At 38.4% G+C, this 20,925-nt stretch overlaps 1 protein-coding gene across 2 annotated transcripts in view; it reads left to right on the top strand.

Annotated features, from left to right (window-relative positions):
• Ptx1 (pituitary homeobox homolog Ptx1) overlaps positions 1 to 20,925 on the top strand; it is an 82,322-nt gene that overhangs the window by 33,537 nt on the left and 27,860 nt on the right. For both annotated transcript variants that reach the window (XM_076804480.1, XM_076804478.1), the window contains exon 3: positions 6,073 to 6,329. In XM_076804480.1, coding sequence (XP_076660595.1) covers positions 6,073 to 6,329 — 257 coding nt within the window. The remainder of the gene's footprint in view (positions 1 to 6,072; positions 6,330 to 20,925) is intronic.

Here is a 20,925-nt window from a genome sequence, read left to right as displayed (position 1 = left end):
ATGATACTTTTGCCGTTTCAAAATTCGTTGAATCGATGAACGACAAATATGTGATGTTTGTGCAAGTGTACGTTGACTAATATGAGGATTTAATGTAATTGCAGCAAGAATACTGGCACTATTATTTTCATTAGTGACAGCTTTACTAAGCCGCTTTTCTAAATTATGAAATGTTTCTAAATTATGAAGCGCGTATAATTCCATAACGCTATTTCCGAACGCTTCAAGTACCTACAACTCGAAACTTCAAACTGTTATATCTCATCATGGAAGTATCTGACAAAAAAATGTTTCAGACAAAATTGACTTGTTTTTTCCGGTAGAATCTAAATATGTAACATTTTATAGGGGGTTCCATTTAAAATTACAAAGGTACCTCCCCTCCCCCGTTAAAGGGGAAGGGAGGCCCTTCAGTTCCATGTAATTTAAGACTAAGAACTTTAAAATCGATGGCATAGTTTTCGAGATATTGAGCTGTTCAGAGTTATGTGGGCCACCCTGTATATTGGGTCATTGGACAAGTTTTGACACGATTTTGGATTCACTGTTTTCTTTCGATATAAAACGATGGCTCGGGATGGCTTTCGACGTACTGCGGATGAGGGTACCTATTCGGCTTGACATTGTTCTCGACTGATATCTTTCGTTGGAAAAGGATAGAATATGACATACTCTCTCGTTCTGCCAGTAAGCGTTGTCGAGCGGACAACTTTAAAAGAAGAAGAGGGGATAGAGATTTTCTTGTTGCGGAAGAAACTTCGTCCTCTTATATCGTAGGAAAACTGTATCTTTACAAAGAACGAAAGACGGAGAAAAATCTGACGTTGGAAATTCGTAAATCTATTTCGGGTAACTCAGGGATTAAATCATCGTCAATGTCGCTTAGGCGGTCAGACCTTGGTTTGTCCGATAGATCACGTTCACTAAGTCTAAATTTCGCGAATCATCATCGTTTCACAGTCATTTCGGGCGGAGTAATTTTGATGACGAAAACGCTATAAAAATAACCTCAACCTGTCAAAAAACAACTGAAGGTATACTCCTTCCAATGGTATTATACATACATATATACTATTTATTCGATACAATCCCACTGTTACAGGAATAACACCATTTGTTAGAAACGTGTCAGAATTTTTGCAATGACCCAATGTAATTATACAGTGTGTCTCAAAAACTACTTCCTTGAAAGGGGCGATTTCTGAGGTGATTTGAAGTAACTTTTTCCTTTGCGAGAATGTTCTCCGCCGTTTTGTTAAGAAATTATTAATGAAAAACACGGACCAATTAGGGCGCAGTAATAGCGGACGGAATCCGTCCACTGTTGACGCGGCCTGACTGGTCCGTCTTTTTCGTTAATAACTCCTTAACAAAGCCGCGGAGAACACTTTTGCAAAGGAAAAAGTTACTTCAAATTATCTCGGGAATCACCCCTTTTAAGGAAGTACAACATTTTCCGGACACTCTCTATGTACACCAACATGTTACACAAAATGTCTAAGTCTTTTCTTGGTGCTTATGTACAGGGTGTCTCACCTAACTTGACCATCTAAAATATCTCGCTTGTTTTTTATGATAAAAGAAAATTTCAGAGGAAAACATTAGTTGGTTCAGAGGGCCAAATATTATGATGTGCAAAAAAATTTGTTTAAGGTCATATTTTTTAAGATTTCAAGGTCATCGAAGTTTTTTTAAACGGAAAAATATATTTTTATTGGCGCTATATGATAGCCGAGGTCAAGGCAAATCCAACGACTTGTAATATGATGACCTTCGCGTAACCTTGAATACAAAAAATTGATACGTTATCACCAACGATTGCACACCATACATTTACAACTTGTCGTAGCCATTTCGGGTTTTCAGTGCACCAATAACGCGTGTTATGTGTATGTATTCAGTTGTCGCTTCGTAATAGCTTCGTCAGTAAAGAGAACGTCATAAAAGAAATGTTCATTTATTTGTATTTGCTGCAATGCCCATATACAAAAAGCAACACGATTCTCAAAGTCGTTGTCATCAAGAACCTGATATAAGGAAATATGGTATGGATGAAATTTATGACGTTGCAATATTCGGCACACAGTTGTTTTGATAATGCCTAAAGAACGTCCAATTTTTCGACAACTTGTAGTACGATCAATATTGACTGTAGCTAATACAAAAGTTTCGGCATCTTCTCCAGTAGCAGGCTTTGATCGTTTTCTTTTCAGTGATCTAATACCCCCTGTTTTGCAAAACGATTGAACGGTCAAAACTTTTTCGAGAAGCATGATTTCCCTCAGGGTATCTTTCTGCGTAGAGTTGAGATGCTTGTACTGAGTTATTTCTAGCCTCACCATAAACTAAAATCATTTCTATCTTTTCTGCATCACTGTACGCTATCGTTTCACAGAAGTATTCACTATTTACATCAAGTGCCCTACTTTTATGAATTTTTCATACTCAAGGTCACGTGAAGGTCATAATATTACAGGTCGTTGGATTCGTCTTGACCTCGACTATCATATAGCGATAATAAAAATATACCATTTCATTAAAAAAAATTTTATTACCTTGAAATCTCAAAAAATATAACCATGAACAAATTTGTTTACTTATTATAACATTTGACTCTCTGAACCAACTAATGTTTTCCTCTGAAATTTTCTTGTATCATAAAAAACACGCGAGATATTTTACATGGTCGAGTTAGGTGGGACACCCTGTATATTGGTCAGTCATTGATCTTAGTAGGAAATCCTAATCAAAATAAATAAACGTTTTTAAGTCTATGCCCAGATGGACACATGTTCCGTCATCCGAGAGTTAAAGGGTGAATTCTCTTCCATCACATCCCCGAACCCAGTTCTTTCAAAGTCCTTTTTTGTTATGTAACCGAGTCAGAAACCTTGGTTACTTCTTCATTAAAAAATTTACAAATTCAAACAACCGTATGGAGTTCCACAAAATTTATTTGCATGTCCGTTTCAATGAGACTTTAAAAAATTTTTCTTATAAATGCATTATATTGTAAAAGTTCATACTTTTATTGAAACTGAATCAGTATGTCCAAATATTCCTGTCTAACGAAAATGTCTATTTCATACTTGTGATAAATCTTACTTTATGCGATCATTCGACTGCGGATATTTATGCAAATATATATTTTTTGTACTGCATATGTTTTGCACACATTAAAAACAGATGTCTGAATATGTTACATATTTCTTTTTTATTTTATTGTAAGTTTAGAGTCGCATCAACAACACAGATTATTAGCGACCATTCTCTATATGTGAAGCTTATAACATTTTTAAAAATCCTGGTTATGAAGGACGAATTGATTATAATAATATTGTAATACGTGTTATATATCTGGCATAATGTTAGCATATTGTTTGTTCATTTCCTGCATATTTCTCGTATATTATCCATAAAGCATAAAGATCCGCAGTCTAGATTGTTTACCTCGTTACCTCGTCGGATTGAATGAATTTCATTAGAACCAACGGATTTATCGAAGATTCGTTAAAATTTGTCGGAATGAATTTCGGTGGTGGTGAAATTCCTTATGATCATCCCCGACCAATCTCACGGTCGGCGATATCAAATGATAATAGTGAGTGTCGTCGGGCGCGGCGCGAGAAAGGTGAGGAAAATGCTGCCGTCGTTTGTTTGCACGTTTGTTCGGCACTTAGCCGACGCTCTCGCAGCCGCCCCAAATCCCCGCAAATTGAAATATCTCTCCGAGTCTTACGGTCTTGGTTAACAACAAACCCCGGGGACGGATCTCACTTCACTCGTTGTAATCCCGAGACGAGGGCGAAGCCTCTCGTACTCCTTACGCGAGTCCAGCACGTACCTCTTGTTACCGGTAAAGCTCGCTAGTGTGTCTGGATTCAAAACTCCTTATCGTTGAACTGCTTTCCGTCTATCACCGAGCAGCACGCAACGAATAGTTGTCGTTCCAAATACAGTAATGCCTCGATGCACGTAAAAAACTTCGGGACCGAAGTGACACTTATATCGTGTACAGATGCTATTTCCTGATCTTGTGCCGCTACGGTGGAACGTAGTGGTGGCCTAGAGGATGGTGGTGCAAATAAAACACTCGCTTGTCTGGAATAGACACACACACACACGCACACGCATTAACTGTAATTATCCCGTCACGCGCCACGTCTCACAATGGACCGAATCGGAGAATTTAGTGACATTTTGTTATAATTTTTGAACCATTAAAGATATTGCAATGAAATTTCCACTAACAATATGTTTAATGAAACCATTTTTAATGATAGATAATTAAATGATCTTTTGTATTTGTTAAACAATAACTTTCAATTAATTTCCATTGATATTTTGATTAAAAGAATAAATTGTTTAGATATAAAACGTTAGACAATTTATTAGCGCGGGAAGTGCAGAATCTAAGAGAACAATAGTTCGAAGAAGTACTATACAGAGGTGTTTCCAGCAACGAATAGAAAGTTTTTGATGTTGCTTTCGATCGGCGTGGTCCCATCGCTAGCTAATACTAAATAAATTTAAATGTAGCGATAGAGAAATCGAACGATCTCGATATACGGACCGTAGCCGATATCAGCGCCACCTTATGTCGGTTAGGCACCTCTGTAAATAGGCAGGGTCGTTCCTACCTAAAAGATAGTTAGCGGCATGATCAGACGCAGTGTTAGCGGCACTCTTTGAAAAAGTAGGCAATCGATCACACGGTTGTCAATGCGAGTAAGGGAGGTTGGTGATTTGCCGTCGCGGGGCCAGGAGCGGAATACCCTCACCTGTCACTATCATGACAAACAAATTCGTGGTAACTCCTGAACAACGGGATGTAGCACCGCCATAGAGCAGAGATAACTCTTGGAACGATCAGAACTTTACGGGATTTTCGTTGGTTCACGCATTCATGTTCCAATACCGACGTACTATTCATTTCAATATTAATCATGTCCTTTTCTCATTACTAGACAGCGGATTTTATGCATTTATGACGAAATTGAGTAGGTGTAATTTAAAACAGTAAAAATATTAAGAATTTAAAAACATTGTTATTTTATTTTCAACGTTATAAACTACTAAGAAAGAAAATGAGTAGGTGTTATTTAAAACAGTAAAAACATTACAAGAATTTAAAAACACTGTTATTTCATTTTCAACGTATTAAACTTACTAAGAAAATAAATTTCTATTCCACTTCAGTTTATTGCAATTCAGGTAGAACATTTTGCATAAAGGTCCGCTGTCTCCTCATTACTTCGTGAGCAACCTGAGACGCTTATGTTCGCGAGTAATTCTTTTACTGTTCTAGGCTTTCAAAAAATGAAAAAAATTCTGGAATACGTATTGAATTCTCCCTATTTTAATACATAATTGTTGGACTGTCAAATGTTCGTGATATTTATGGGAAAAAATTAATATTGGAAAGAAAGAAATTCTAGAGCGAAATTTCGTTCAGGACATAAACGATCCAGGCTGTAGATTAGGTTCTAAACCTAATAGTTAGTGAGACATTACCGCCATAATTTTCAATACGCACATGGAAACTAGTAGGTGCCTGAACTGATATCCTTCCACTTGAGTAATGATTAGTAGATATGGAAAATCATTTCAATGATAGCTAGTTAACGTTTAGGGCACGTGAAGAGCAATACATTTTTACTCAGAATTTGATACTCTATCGATTCACGATTAAAAGGTAGGCTATTGCGTTGAAAGAAATCAAGGTGACCTTGAAATCTCCAAAACCCCAATCACAATATTCCCTCGTCTATACTATGCAAGTTTTGCAAAAATAATATTTTCATACCTTTGTAAATAATGGAAGTATTGAAGGTGATTAAAGTCAATTGGTCCACCCTGTATGGATTGTAGAAAGTCGAGGGAAGTATGCCGGGTGTTCGCGGTATCATTATCCAGTTTTTTCCTCGAAAATGGTAATGTCATTGGTATTGCGCATTGGCCACCGTTTTCGAGAAAACGTGCCGCTAATTATTGTCGCGGGATGGGTTACGTGTTTAGTAGAATAAGACGTCGCTGTCTTCGTTGAGAATGTGATATCTTAACACGTTTCAGGTGTTCGGACACCTACAGAAGTGAAACACGAATTGGGCGCTGGCGGAGGGGTGGTTTCCCCCGTTGGTGTGGTTGGTGTAAACGACGCGGATGATAAGGACGGGAAGAAGAACAAACGCCAAAGGCGGCAGAGGACACATTTCACTTCGCAACAACTTCAAGAACTGGAGTATTATTTCACGGCGAATCGGTACCCGGACATGCCAAGCAGAGAAGAGATGGGTCAGCGTCTGCGGCTTGCAGAGTCACGAGTCAGAGTAAGTAACAACATCAATTACGTTCTGCATCTCTCACGAGCCGCTTTTATTCGGAGATTCTCTTACAGAGGACGTCATTCGACTCATGATAAAAGCGCGCAGAATTGTTTATGTACGTCAAAAGTATACGGAAATGTTGCATTTGCTTGAAAAAGATGATTCCTGAGGTAATTTGAACTAACTTTTTCCTTTGCGAAAACGTTCTCCGTGGCTGTGTTGAGGAGTTATTAACGAAAAACACGGACCAATCAGCGTGGATGAGCGCTGAGCGTACCGTTAGCATTGGCCGAGCCGGAATCCGTCCGCTGTAGCCACGTTATGATTGGTCCGCGTTTTTTCTTAACCTTGTACGCCACTATAAGGGCTTCCGTGGAAAGTATCAGTTTGAACGGTAACGCCACTATAGCGGCTTTTGTGCCGTCCGCGGCCAGGCGCGTCGTCGCTGGGAGATAGAGTTGCGGACGATTAATAACTCTTCAACAAAGCTAAGGAGAACATTTTCGGAACGGAAAAAGTTACTTCAAATCACCTCAGGAATCACCATTTTCTAGCAAATACAACATTTTTGAGATATCCTGTACAAAACTTTCCGATTTGGGCCGTTTCGAATCGTCGTTATCAAATGGCATGGAACGTGTTGAGACGATAATTTGTTGAAATAAACATATTTTACTTTCAACTACTCTTATAGGTCTTTTTTTCTTGGAACTAAATTTTCATTGTTCCAGGCTGTAAAAAAATCTGAAAGAATTCTGAGACAATTATTGAAGCCTCTAATTTAACTTATGTGTTAGTTAAACAAAATGTTTAATCAATTTAATGATAAAAATAACAATTCGAAGGAAGGAATTGAACGAAAATATTTTCGTTTGTCCTTAATCGACCCACAATGCCGACAGAGAGTTAATTATAACTTCTGCAGTATTATAAATATTATAACACATATATCATAACGTGTTAAAATTCAATACCTAGTGGTACGACCGATTTTTTTTTTTCTATAAACCGTGAAAATTATACTAAACGTTCGAAACTGGTGTAGAAGCAAATAGTTCAATGTTTCTTTGTTTAATCCATAACAAAAATGTAACAAAACTTGTTATAGTCCTCAGTTAATTCAATAATTGAAGAGAAGAGTTGAGAGAAGAGTAACATAATTTTCAACTTTTGCAATTAATTAATGTACTTGTCTTTCGTGTATTATCGGTTGAAATGTGGGCGAGTATCTTTATTTGTATAAAATAGTATTATATTTTATGAAATAATGTCTTTTGATAGTAAGACATCATCAAGGGAATTGTTTATGGTGAAGAAATAACAAAGATGGTCTAAAAATTCACAAATATCAGTAACTAAAACGATTTTTTAAAACCCCCTTCTGTCGCAATCACATTGAAGTTTGAAATTTGCCTTTGTTCATAATCACGTTAGTCAAAAACTGAGAATACTCGTGAAAATGACTTTCGGATTCATGCTAAATGTGTCAAAGTCTACAAGAATCGCCTATAGGTTATCAAAACACAACAGTGGTGTTGGATAGTGTCATTGTTCCTTGAACTGCAACAATCCATGCAACTGATGTTACTACTCCTGGTAAAAAAAAAATATTCGATCAAAATTGTGAATTTGATTGTTGAACGAATTATTGGACGTGTATCAAATATACATAATAGTATAGTTTATTAGACAAATATGGGGTAAGATAAAATGATGAACTGTTTTGCCTTTTACCAAATGTTAAATAATAAACTGTTTACCTGTATGAGAAAATTTTGAGGACATTTTAATAACATGACAAAGTAATTCAACAATTTTTAATATTTTCAACGACGACGTTGATAAAAGGCATTGCCTTAAAAATGTTCCGAATGCTTGAGGGTAATTAAACCCTTCCATAAATTAGTAATCACTAGACTGCGGAATTTTATGTAAAGTAAAAATTGTTTACATCGATTACAATGAACAGAAGACGAACGGACAGAAATTTCTTTTTTCTTTTTATAATTTTGATAGGCTGCGACTAATACAATGGAGATCTTCAATTCCTTTAATATTTTTCCTGCTTTAAATTTTTACCATAAATGCATAAAATCCACAGTCTAGTAATCATTAATTTGCTTATTCCGTACATTGTAGAAAAACAAACGTATTGATTGTTATATTCATATTTTCTTTATGTGACATGTTTTATCATTGAATTTACTGTTATTGTTAATGGAAATATTCTCCACAATCATCGTATGAATAATTTTTAATTTTTGCCAGGGGTAGTAGATCACCGTAGTCGGTCAATGCCGAGTAATCTTCGACGACAGATCTCCAAAGCGATAGAATGCGTAAAGTACACATTTCGAAATCTCTTGGACGCAGTCTGACGTTTTCATCGAATCGTGCCAATAATCGGGACGGTATTTTCTATCGGAGATTGCGCAGACGAAAGATTCGGAGACCCAGGCCCCAATCCAAGCTAATGACTCACGTCGCCTCGTGACTAATTGTTTCTCGATTAAATGTGCAAAATGAGTCGACGCGCGCCGTCGGTCGTCGCGGTGGTATTTCTTATTTTCCGTCGAAAAGCACCGCTATCGGTTTCTTCCCGCGTTATCGGTCTGATCGAACCTCTATCGATCATATTTTTTATTCTGGACAAACAATTCTGCGCAAACGGAAACGTTACTATCTATTCTAATCGAGCGTGTATCGCGTGTCCTGGTGCAAATGACTTGCCCGAATGTGCCCACTCGTAAAACTCTGCGTCGCGTCGCCTACACTCGAATGCTAGCAACTTCGGTCCCGGTTGATCGAAGTAGCAACCCACAATGGACGCATTGATACCATGAAGTATCGATTACAAAGCCAACAATTCATGCTTCTTGTGCCCTGATACCTCGAGGTACCGTGTCCATTGCTTGCTTCTGGAAAATGGCACTTCTGCCTGCCAATGCTAATAATTTCAGTTTCCTCTCAACACCCGTTAACACGTTGACTGCCACGTGACCAATACATGTTTAACACTATTTTTTATATCAAATTTGAAAATCTATTTTATCAATGTAAATCAAATTTTGCTGGAATCTGCGAGGCGTGAGAAGATTATGAAAGTCATTGCTATAATAAACTTTGTGTTTTCTATTCTAGCCTTATTAATAGGCTGCAGATCTTTATGCAAAATAAAGATTTTGTGCATCGATTGCAAGAAATAGGAACTGCATTTATTTCTTTCCCTAAGAATTTTAGTAAGTTCAAGATAAAAGTACAAATAAGGCCTTTCTAGATTGACAGACAATTGTCCGCAAAGTGTCTGCGGACAACAAACAAATTTTGTCACAATTTAGCGGAACAAAATGATAGCACACGTGTATCGTCCGTGCCTCATACGTGATACAGTGATTTCTCTATATATGTCGCCGGAGCCTGGATGATAAAGGTCGCGGAATTATCCCCACTACCGCGGGGTATACCCCGTGAGAGGCCAAGTAGCTCGGGAGGCCTCACTATACTCGGAAGAAATGCGAAAGGAATTCTCAAAGAAACCGTCTGATTGGCCAGGCATATACAGTTGAGTCACACGCATTCTCGCTATAGCACCACTACTTCAGTTGTATCGCATCGCGATACAAAAATGACAAAGATGACAAACTTCCTCTAACTATTTCTGATAATGTTGAGATCGGGTGATTTTGTTAGCCAATCTAAAATTTCAATTTTTTTTATGGAAAAGTAATTCCTTCACTACCTTTGCAGTATAAACAGCGTTTTCGTGCTGGAAAGTTGTTTTATCTTCAGCAACACTTGTGGCATATGCGGTTATTTGTTCATTCATAATTTCTAAATACTTTGTACTATTCAGTTTTCCAGCAATAAATTTGATGCCCATTTTCCCATAATGACCAATGTTTATAAAAATCATTATGCCGCCATTTTCTATTTGGCAATGACGTAAATTTGTTACTCCTGTCTCAAATCGTAATGATAATAATTGAGACTATCAGATTGATCTAACAAGTTGTAAATTGAATCTCTTCTCGTTTGTAAATAGCATTCAGTACTTTTTCTTCATACATACAGTCACTAAAAACTACTACCTAAAACAATTTGGTATCTATTGGTTGTATCAAAAAACTTTTTAACGAATTATGTAGTCTTTTAAGGAACCTATTGAATGAGTACAATTTGATTCTTTTGTATCACATTTTGGTGAACTTGAGTGTTCTCAAATTTTTTTTTCAAGGTCAACTCAAGGTCACCACATTATAGTTCGCTGAATTCGTCCTTCTGTCGGTAACAACGTGGTGTTAGAAAAGGTGCTTTGACTATGAAAAATCTCAAGGTCACCTTGATATCTCAGAAAAAGTGGGATATAGAAAAATCAAATTGCACTCGTTCGACGCATCCCTTAAAATGCTACATAATTCATTTAAAAATGTTTGGTACAATCAATAGACACTGAGTTATCTTGGATAGTAGTTCTTGCTGACTCACCCTGTATATGCTTTCATGTAAATTGCAGACAATTGACTTTATGTCGCTCGTTCAAATAAGAATTCTTCCGCAATATGAATTCATTATACAATTTGTCTCGCAGCCATCTTCGAATTTCATGTTGTTCTTCTTACTGCCCGTTTTTCGCGAGCAGATAGGATCTGAGAATGTCTGGAACTCATTTTTCCATAACTTTCTGGATCTTTCAATAAATCCATTATAATGTTACGACTTTTGTTTGTGGCTTTTGTTATTTGTACCACTTAATACTGTTCATTTTTTAGTTTCGATGTGGTTATTGTTGTTTTTAAGCAATATAAATCACAAAATGTTATTATACATTTTATTAACTACGTTCCATGTTCGATACTTGTTACTCAGTAGTTTATGTATTACTGAGAAGCGTAGATTTTGTGACTGTATTATCATTTTGTCCTGTTTGCCTACTATTACGTCGTTGCACATGAAATGTTCGATTTCAGAATGCAAATGTTATGAAGTGGTTTAGCCAAGATATACTACTATAATCTACATGTTCATCATTTCAGGGTACAAAGCTAATCGTTCAAGCCCCATCCTAGTTTCAATTTACATATTCAACTTTTCGTTTCAATAAAGTTTATTTCAATATCAGTCGACGTGATTGTCGTGTATTTTTTTTATGTGTGAAAATGAACATATTGACGACAACATCGTGTGATGTTTAATCAAAATGTAGTAGTAAATGAATGCACTGTTAGTCAATGATTGAAAAACTCCAAAATAAAGATGACAATCTCATTAATGAAAAAGGTGGACGACGAAGAAATTCAATTTTTACTACAGTATAATCGAAAAGTGCATCATTTGTGTACAGAATATGATGAATGGTGCTTACTTTAATCAATAAGTTTTATTTAGAAAAAAGTTATGCTTGTGCATAACTTGTACATAAAGAATAAAAAGAATTGAATATTCCAAGAAAATAAATTTTCGATGTGCGTGGCACGTCATTGCAGCACAAGCAGTTAAAGTTACAACAACCTAACATAAAATTTATATTTGCATTCGTAAAATTTTTCCCAAGTGAATATTCTGGACAATATTGAGCATCTTGTACTATTGTTGACTACTTTTTCTGTAGGTTGGTAGCTCTGTGACTATCATCTCTGTCAAATTTCCTATTATTATCTTCAGTAGTTTTTGAGATACGCTTGTTTATCCACATTAATAAAAATGCATTCGGGGATTTTCATAATGAATACTTTTGTTGAGCAAAGGGTTTGTATTAAATTTTCTTTGCGGAATCAAAATTCTGCCGCGGAAACATTGGAAATGTTGCGGAAAGCCTTCGGCAACCAGGGTACGTCGAAAAAAATGTCAGAAAAATGTTTTTGCGACGAAACAACTCTTGGTTTTTGCACCACAATAATGCGCCGTCTCACTGCATTTGCTATTTGTGATCATTTGATCAAAAATTCGACTCATATTGTTCCACAGCCAGCAGTAAATTGATTTGAAAGAAAAGATAAAGATTTTTCATTTTATAACAAAATTCACCTTATTTTTTGGATACAGTAGTACATACAGGCGTGCCGAAAAATAGTAATGACATGGGAAAGGTATTTTTACACCAGTTTTTACTAGAAAACTTCGAAAAATGCAAGGTGTGCTACCTTTTTGTCACGCAGCGTAAATGCATACGTAAAGTATCTTATTATATTGTCCAGTGTTGTGCGTTAATTCGGAGTTGCTAAATCCTGATTTGAGACCATCATGCGACGCTTCGTTCTCAAGAAAATCGGCTCTAAGCCGCGCCCATGGCCTGTGTAAGTTGTCGATCCGAATGTATTCGGAAACGCGAGCCTTGTCCACGGGTTGTCTAACAGTTTGAGCTGGATCAACCGGCAAGACATGTCTTTTCCCGGGCTGACAAGTCTCTCGCGGTTCCGCGCGTTTCAGCAAGACATCTCGAAGCGATCATATCACGGGATGAGGAGGGCTCGTTCGAAGTGAGAAGAAACGTTGGTATGGGGGCTGGAAGAGAAACGGGAATATGGTGGTGGGCAGGCACGAGGTCACGTGGGGTTGCGCAGCTCACAAGGGAAGCTTTGCGCCGGTAAGCCCTCCTGGATTTATAGAACCACACAGAGCATGGCACGGTGTTCCCGCCACGGTGCTATACGCCATGTACCAAAATGCTGCGGATCCCAACTATCGCGAAACCACGGATGCGTCCGCGAATCGTAACGTTCCCACAGTAGCATTCTTCGCCTTTTTCCTGTATTTACCTCCACTCGCTCCGGGAATGTTTTAAGACCCATGAAAGCGAAGAGATCGCGTCGGATTAACCCTCACCTCCACCGCTGGTTCGTTTCGGAACTCATTCGTTTCGTTTTCAAACAGTCAGTCACCTGCTCTAATTGAGCCGCTCGCAGGTCAAATCGATTAACTGCTAGGGATGTGCGGGTATCCGAAAAAGTGACCCAAAAATTCTTTTTTGTGCCAAATGATAGCTTATATCAAGACATGAATCCGTGCAAATTTTTAAGTTGAGTTGACAATTTGTTTCTGAGATACCAGAGGATAACGTTCGTTAACGCACCGACTTAAAACTTACGAATTTTTTTTATATTTCATATATCAGGGTTTGGTACCTGTATCACAATACAGGTATTGGGATATTGTATTTACAATATCCAAGATACCACACAATTGTCACAATATGGCCACAAAAGCCAATCGTTAAAGCACAAAGCAGCCCGCGGGGGAGAAAAAGCTCGTCATCCTTGAGATATGTTATCACGATGAAAAACTTATATATTGCGAACTTCAAACATACGGAAAAACGTGAACAATTGGCGTGTTTAGACCAAACGAACGAATGCTCGTTCGCCTCCCACTTCGACAAATTCGTGCTCATTTAACTGACGAACGCGAGTGAGTGTAATATAATTATAACATTATAATAAACATACTGCCGTATTCCTCAAAATTATTTATTGAGCTGAACATTCGGCGAACATTTGTTAATATTCATGAAATCGAGTAAGCATTCTTCGAGCATTCTGAACGTTCGGCGATTACTTTAACGAGCATAGACGAATGCTCTTTTGAATTTCAATGTTGCCGGATTGGGGGCCAATCGAGCATTCGTTCGTTTGGTCTAAACGCATCATGAGAAAATGTTTCAGATAAAAATTCCATGACATTTGTTTATGTTACGAATATTTATAATCAGTTTCATAAAGATGTCATCAGAATGACATCATCATTGATGTCATCGGAATGGTCTAAGAGGTCGTACATTCTAAAGTGCGATATGACGCATTAATGAACTTTGATCTGTGATATCTCCAAATCTGATTGTCAACTCGACTTAAAAATTTGCAGTGATCCATATCTTGACATAAACTATCATTTGGCATAAAAATTATAGCTAAATTCGAGGGATCCAGAAGGGGCAAAAACCCTTTATTTTGGGTCACTCTTTCGGGTTCCGGTCGGGTCGAGTCGGATCGGAATCCCGAAAGTTTGCAATGTTCGGATACCCGAAGCAGCCAGATGGAGTCAAGTTTGAGGATCCTAAACACGAGTATGTCGCTTTCTCATCCTAAAACCCCAAAAGTAAATATCCTGATCCTAACCCAAAATTTCGGGTGCTCGCAAACCTCTATTAACCGCCTTTCGAGTTTTCGTACAATATATGTAAGTTGAAAATAATGTAACAATACCTTTACATTCTTCAAGTCCTCTGTTTTGTATTTCGTCGACTCAGTTTTGTTATAAATGCATAAAATCCGCAATCTAGTTATAAGTACCTGCTATTTGTTGGTGACTGCGTTCACGAGTCATCGTGAGTAATAGCTCGTCTGATAGTAATTCCGAAAACGGTCGATTTTGAGGGCTTTTTGAGTCACGCCGTTGTCGGCTAAACGAATTAGTCGTTGACTATTCGCGGGTTTCGGGGTTTGGTGAACATCGTGGATAGTGCTGTCGATGTTCCTGTCAGTGGACCGTCCTGCTTGTACCATAATCATCCCTGGTGCGCGCCTCGATCGTTGTTCAACTCGTTGAACCGTGCGGTGATTCTTCGGTCGAAATTTCTGCGTTACACGAACTTCGAGATACTAAAATTTACGGGGCGCGATTGCGCCGCATTTACTCAGTTCTAGTCATTCCGATACGCTTAATTAATCCCAATGCAACATTTAATGCTCGTCGATAAATGCGTCAAAGCTTATCTATTTTGTCCTCGGATTTACCGGAATTGCGGATAAAACCTGAATGGCAATTCAACCAGTGCACCGCACAGTGGATCGTTCGAATCGGTAAGTCCGATTTTTCTTTCGATAGACGTATCCGACTGCCAAACACTTTTGAAATTGCAAATAAAAAGAATAGAAAAATAATACTTTCTACTATTACGACCGGCCTGCAGATTTCTATGTGAAATAAAGTTTGTCTGCATCAATCGCAAGAAACAGGAGCCATTTAGAAAATGTCTGTTCCTTCAATCATTCTGGAAATACATCAACAAAAATTGCTTCTGCTTTTCGACTATTTTAAATTCCAACTACTCGCGTTTGTTATACATGCGGAAAAATCGTAGTAATTATTACTTACGTTTTGTGCAATTGTAAACTTTAATTCTGTCATCAACTGTCAATGTGCTATAAGGAAATTATTGCTGGTGATATTAAAGTAATGTAAGGTTATAATTTATATTATGTGCAGATATTAATTCGGTGCTTTTTGTATCGAACGAATCACAAAACCATTTTAACTTGAAACACTTTCCTCCAATTTTGGGATTATAAAGGGCTAATTATACGACACACGGATGTAATCAAACAAGAATTTTTCGTCAAACAAACGCCGAAGATTAAAGCAACAAAAATTGCAATCATTTTTGCAGCAGCTAATACACAACTGTTAAAATCGGTTAAAGAAGTGAATAAAAGAAATTATTAACAGTTGACAAATGTTTTAAGAATTTGAGTTTTATTCACATAAATAGTAAGTTTTTAAAAGGTGCCGAATTACTTTCTACACCGAATAATAAACAAGGCGTTTTTTAAGTCATTAAAGTAGTGATCTACAAGTTTCTATAATAACTAGACTGCGGATCTTTATGCAAAATAAAATTTTTTTACCTGAATTGCAACGAACTGAAATGAAATAGAAATTTATTTTCTTTTTTATTATGTTTAGCAGATTGAAAATAATGTAACAGTATGTTTAAATTTTTCTAATATTTTTGCTACTTGAAAGTACACCTACTATTTTGTGTCATAAATGCATAAAACCCGAAGTCTAAATCAAATATCTGCAGGCTTTGCGTAATAGGTCCGTGATATTCCATCGTAAAAACAAAAATATCACGTTTTGAATTTATACTTACAATCCTGTAAAAGTGTCGATCGAACTGAAAAACTGCACTAAATCTTTCCACGCGCCGCGCCGGTGTTCTATCTCAATCAAACTAATTCGATTATGACTTCTTCTCAAGATAAAGTGATATGTAGATTAAAGCATTAGTTTACAATATGGCCGCCGCTGATAATCGATTGAAATCTGATCTGGGGATTTCCATCAGTCACGGGTAATTGAATCATATGCTCGCATTAACCGTCGAAATGCCTTGGCCTCAAATCGCTATCGCAATTCCTGAAGTGTCTGTTCACCAACGATTTTGACTCGCGAATCTTGGCTTCCGGTTGGCCCAGACTCGATTTTGCGCTAAAATAAAGAATGTTGTTGTTTACTGAGAACATAACTTCCAGATCCCCGACGTGATCCAGAAGCCGAAGCTACAAATTATAATGTAATTTGCATTATTGCACCCCAAAGTATCATACTGTAACACGATTTTAAGCGGAAGTGCATTGCTGCAGTTACGAAGTGTAAATCCTACTAACCACACACGAACGTTTTATCATTTATAGTAACTGCAGGAAAAAATGGGTAAATATTTCGGAAAGTATCAAATTTTTCACGATTGTACTCTAATACTTTTTTATTCAGAATAGTACGATAGATTGATTAAAATAAAAAATTCATAGAGTAGCAAAAACGAGTGCAATTGCACTTTACACTTGTGCCAGTTCCATAAAAAGCCACGTTATGGGATCATACAGCTTATCAAGCAATGCAAAGCTTTCCTGTACGATTTGATTCTATTTTCATTAACAACCGAGTTATAATTTAAAATAGTTACCAGACACACGTATCAGGAATCTGGCTATATTTCGTATAAAACTTTTTTCACCAATTAAATATGCGCCACTTTATTCTATGAACTTCTTCCGTCTGTTTGGAAGGTACCTTGTTCATAAAATGTTGGTATGTTTTCATGAAAAACACGTATTTTACGTGATAGGTTCGATGCGAACGAACTTATTCAACCTGATACATTAGTCGCATTTATCACTCGGTAGTTCTGGTGTTAAGGACGGTTTTCTATTTTGTGTGAAGACAGGAGAGACTCCCACAGCATGTGATTAAAGTCCTGCACATAGATGTTGATACCTACCCCATTCGACAATACTTAAACAATAATGCGTAGACTGCTGATTTCATGCACTCGAATGGCGATCGTAAGGCGTCACTAAAAATTGCTGTATTATCATTAAAAATATTTTTTACATTATTAAATTTGTTTGTATTTAATAAATCACTAAACATTTCAATATTGTACGAGTAAATTGCACCATTTTCGTACGTATAACATGAAAAAAAAAAATATATAGAAGGGAAATATTCTAGGTCGGAAAAAATGTTTCGTTTTGGTGTTAAAATAGCTTCGAGTGCAAAGGACCAATTTAAGATCATCAATGTATCAGTTCCACCTTATTCAAAGTATTTAAAAAAAAAGAAGAGCTTCTGTTTGGCTACTGTTCATTCTAATCGATGCAAATCATTTTTATTTCGCGTAAACATCCGTAGTAAAGTAATGATTAACTTTGTAGCGGTATTGGATTCCAGGTTGAGAAATCGAGTATAAACAATTTCTGTACAAGAAAATTTAACTGCGACCAGGGATTGTCAAGTTGTGCTGGAACGCTGGTATCTCAACTGCTACTGTTAATAGTCTGCTAATTGTGTTCGAATTTTCGAAATACGGTTGTGCACTGTATACAGGGTGTTCGGGAAATCGTGGTACAACCGGCAAGGGGGTGATTCCTCACATGGAATATAGTCGAAAATAAGGAATATAGTTTTTTCATACGGGGCTTCATTTTCGAGAAAATCGAGTTTGAAAATTCGTGAATTTCGGGAATTCCAATATACAGGGTGAGTCACCTAACGTTTGCACCTCAAATATCTTTGTTGTTTCTAAAGATACGTAAAATATGGCAAGGACAAAGTTGAATGGTACAATGGGGCTGACACGATGCCATAAAAAAATTTTGTTTTTATGTCATTTTTTTAGAGATATCAAGGTCACCTTGACTTTTTTAAATGGAACCACCTTTTTTTAAACACCTACAATGATAGTCCCTTTCATTAGGAATGCAGTGACTATATTATTCCAAGGTAATTCAAGGTCAAGGACAGAAAAAACGTATGAAACTAAAATATGGAAGCAGATACCTGTATTTTATAAATGTATAATTGGGCCATGATTAGTGAATGTTGCTTCGTCCGTAAACAAGACATTAGAAAAAAATGAATGATTTTGAAGCAATCCCCATTGACAAAAGTTAATTCTATTTTGAAAATCATTCCCGTGCAATTCTTGATGGAGCGATATTGACGGATGAAAATGTCGGGCCAGAATTCGTATTACGTTACTTTGACTTATGCCTGCTTCCCGGGCAATTTTTCTCGTACTCACGTGAGGATTGACAGCTATAGCTGCTAAAATATTAATTTCATTGTCTTCATTAGTCTTGGGATTCTTCCGTTTGTGCTGTCTTGCATGTACACTTCCAGTACTTCGAAACAACCTGTACGTATTAATGAAAGTCTGTTTAGAAGGAGTGTTTCGCTCGGGGTACCTTTCTTCATAAAGTAATCGGGCCTGCACTGCATTTTGTCTACATTCACAGTAAATCGTGATCATATCACACTTTTCAGTCATTGAATAAGACGGAATCGCATTTGGAAGCATACTGATAGTAAATAAGAATGCTGAATAACAATAACATTGAAGGACCTTAGTACGTTTACTTTAACTACGACCATACTATGTTTACTATTTACTACAAGTCTCAACCGTGATAAACGTATTCTGCTTTCATATTCTAAGTCTTATACGTTTTCTCTGTCTGTGACCTTGAATGACCTTGGAATAATATAGTCACTGCATTCCTAATGAAAGGGACTATCATTGTAGGTGTTTAAAAAAGGGTTGTATGTACATGTTGAGAATTTCGGGTACGACGTGGAGGGAAGAATGGTTGACCTGAAAGGAAATGGAAAGGGCCAAGGGTTGATTTGATTTGTCGATTACCTTATTTTGTACTACTTGCTGACTAATCGGAGATGCATCGGAGTTTACCAAGATCGATCGACTGACATCGAACAGCGACGGTACACGTCGTGAAATGTGGTAAGGGTAAAATGAAGAATCTTGCGAGGACTATCAGGTGGCCGGAATCGATATCCTTGTTCTCGGGTCTCTATCAATTCATGCTCGGACTGCAGCGGTCTGGCGACAGATAAAAGATCCGGACGTGGCACAGGGAACGAGCACTCTGGAGGAAAATGGAGAAGGCGGAAGAGAAGAGGTGGCAGCTCGAGGGAGGGTCGTAGGAAAGCAGAGAGGAGTAGCGAGAGAGAGAGAGAGAGAGAGAGAGAGAGAGAGAGAGAGAGAAAGAGAGAGCACTCGGGGGGAGGGTCGCCTAGGTACAGTTATCTGCAAAGAGGCAGGCGTATGTTTCGGTCGGTGGCAGCAGAGCGCGGCCGTCCGAGATAATCCGCCGGTGATTAAGACCATAAATCCATCGGCGGATTAGTATGGTTGCATCGCATACCGCGTGGTGGCGTCGCAGCACAGGACTCTCTATATGCAGCGATGCATCTCCCCCCCCCCGTTCACCTGACCGGGTGCATTCTCTCTGTCTCTGTCCACTTCGGTCGACATAGGATCGCTGTCTCTCTTCTTCCAATAGGCTTGCTCTGTCGGGACGGACACACGTCGCTGATCCGTGTTGGTATATCTGTTGGGGGAGGTGATGCAAGGGGTAGGAGAGAAGTTACATATATGTAATGCACAGAGCACGAGGGTGGGCAACGATGAGAGAGAGAGAGAGAGAGAGAGAGAGAGAGAGAGAGAGAGAGAGAGACGAAAACAGAGAGGGAAGGACGAGGGAGAGACCGAGCTTACACGCCATGGGAATGGGAAATGGGACGCCGCGGAATATAGGTGGACACTAACCGGTATGAGAGTGAGGATTACCGAGTGTCATCCGTATTCGGCCGGGTTAGCGGCTGTCAGCGGCCAATGCCATCGCTATATATCAATTATTACCTTTGCCATTGCAGCGGCTGGTTGCATTTCGATGCACGCGTTGCTGCACTGCACTGCGGTCGCCAGGTGCATATCTCTTCCATAGGCCGATTTGCATCTACTATGTGAACGCTGCGCTTCTCTCTCTCTCTCTCTCTCTCTCTCTCTCTCTCTCTCTCTCTCTTTCTCTCATACCTCTTTGCCTTCTCCCCCTCCCCTCTCTTGCTCTTTCACTCTGTCTCGCTCTTCTCTACCATGTTTACCTCGCTTTTCTATCTCTCTGTGTGGTTAATCTTTTTCCACGCCGACCCTCTCGCTCCAGCATTCCAGTTACGCGGGTTTAGCGTCGAATCGCCAGCAGCAGCCGGCCGTGCACTTGCCAGCTCGTAAGTTCTCGTGTGCACAAAGGCTCAACCGGGCTGTCTTCGGGATTTTCGTCGGCCGCCACCGCGCCGATCCGTGCCGCGTTTATGAAGCCTCCGCCGACCCGCGGCCACAGGTCCGGAAATTAACGAGCCCCTCTGATTGAGCCCGCGACAACGTAGATATCTGTTACGCTGATACAAGGGGATTCGGGGATAAGCGTTACGACGCTTTCCGCTGCTTCGTTTGATTCGGGGATTGTCCACGGGCCTTTTATCCTCGTGCCAACACGCGAACGCGCGGTGCTCTTGACTT

Source organism: Halictus rubicundus, chromosome 2 (genome assembly GCF_050948215.1).
Source record: "Halictus rubicundus isolate RS-2024b chromosome 2, iyHalRubi1_principal, whole genome shotgun sequence".
NCBI classification, from domain to species: Eukaryota; Metazoa; Arthropoda; class Insecta; order Hymenoptera; family Halictidae; genus Halictus; species Halictus rubicundus.
Note: the sequence above shows the minus strand (reverse complement) of the source record. Positions and strands in the feature narration are given on the sequence as shown.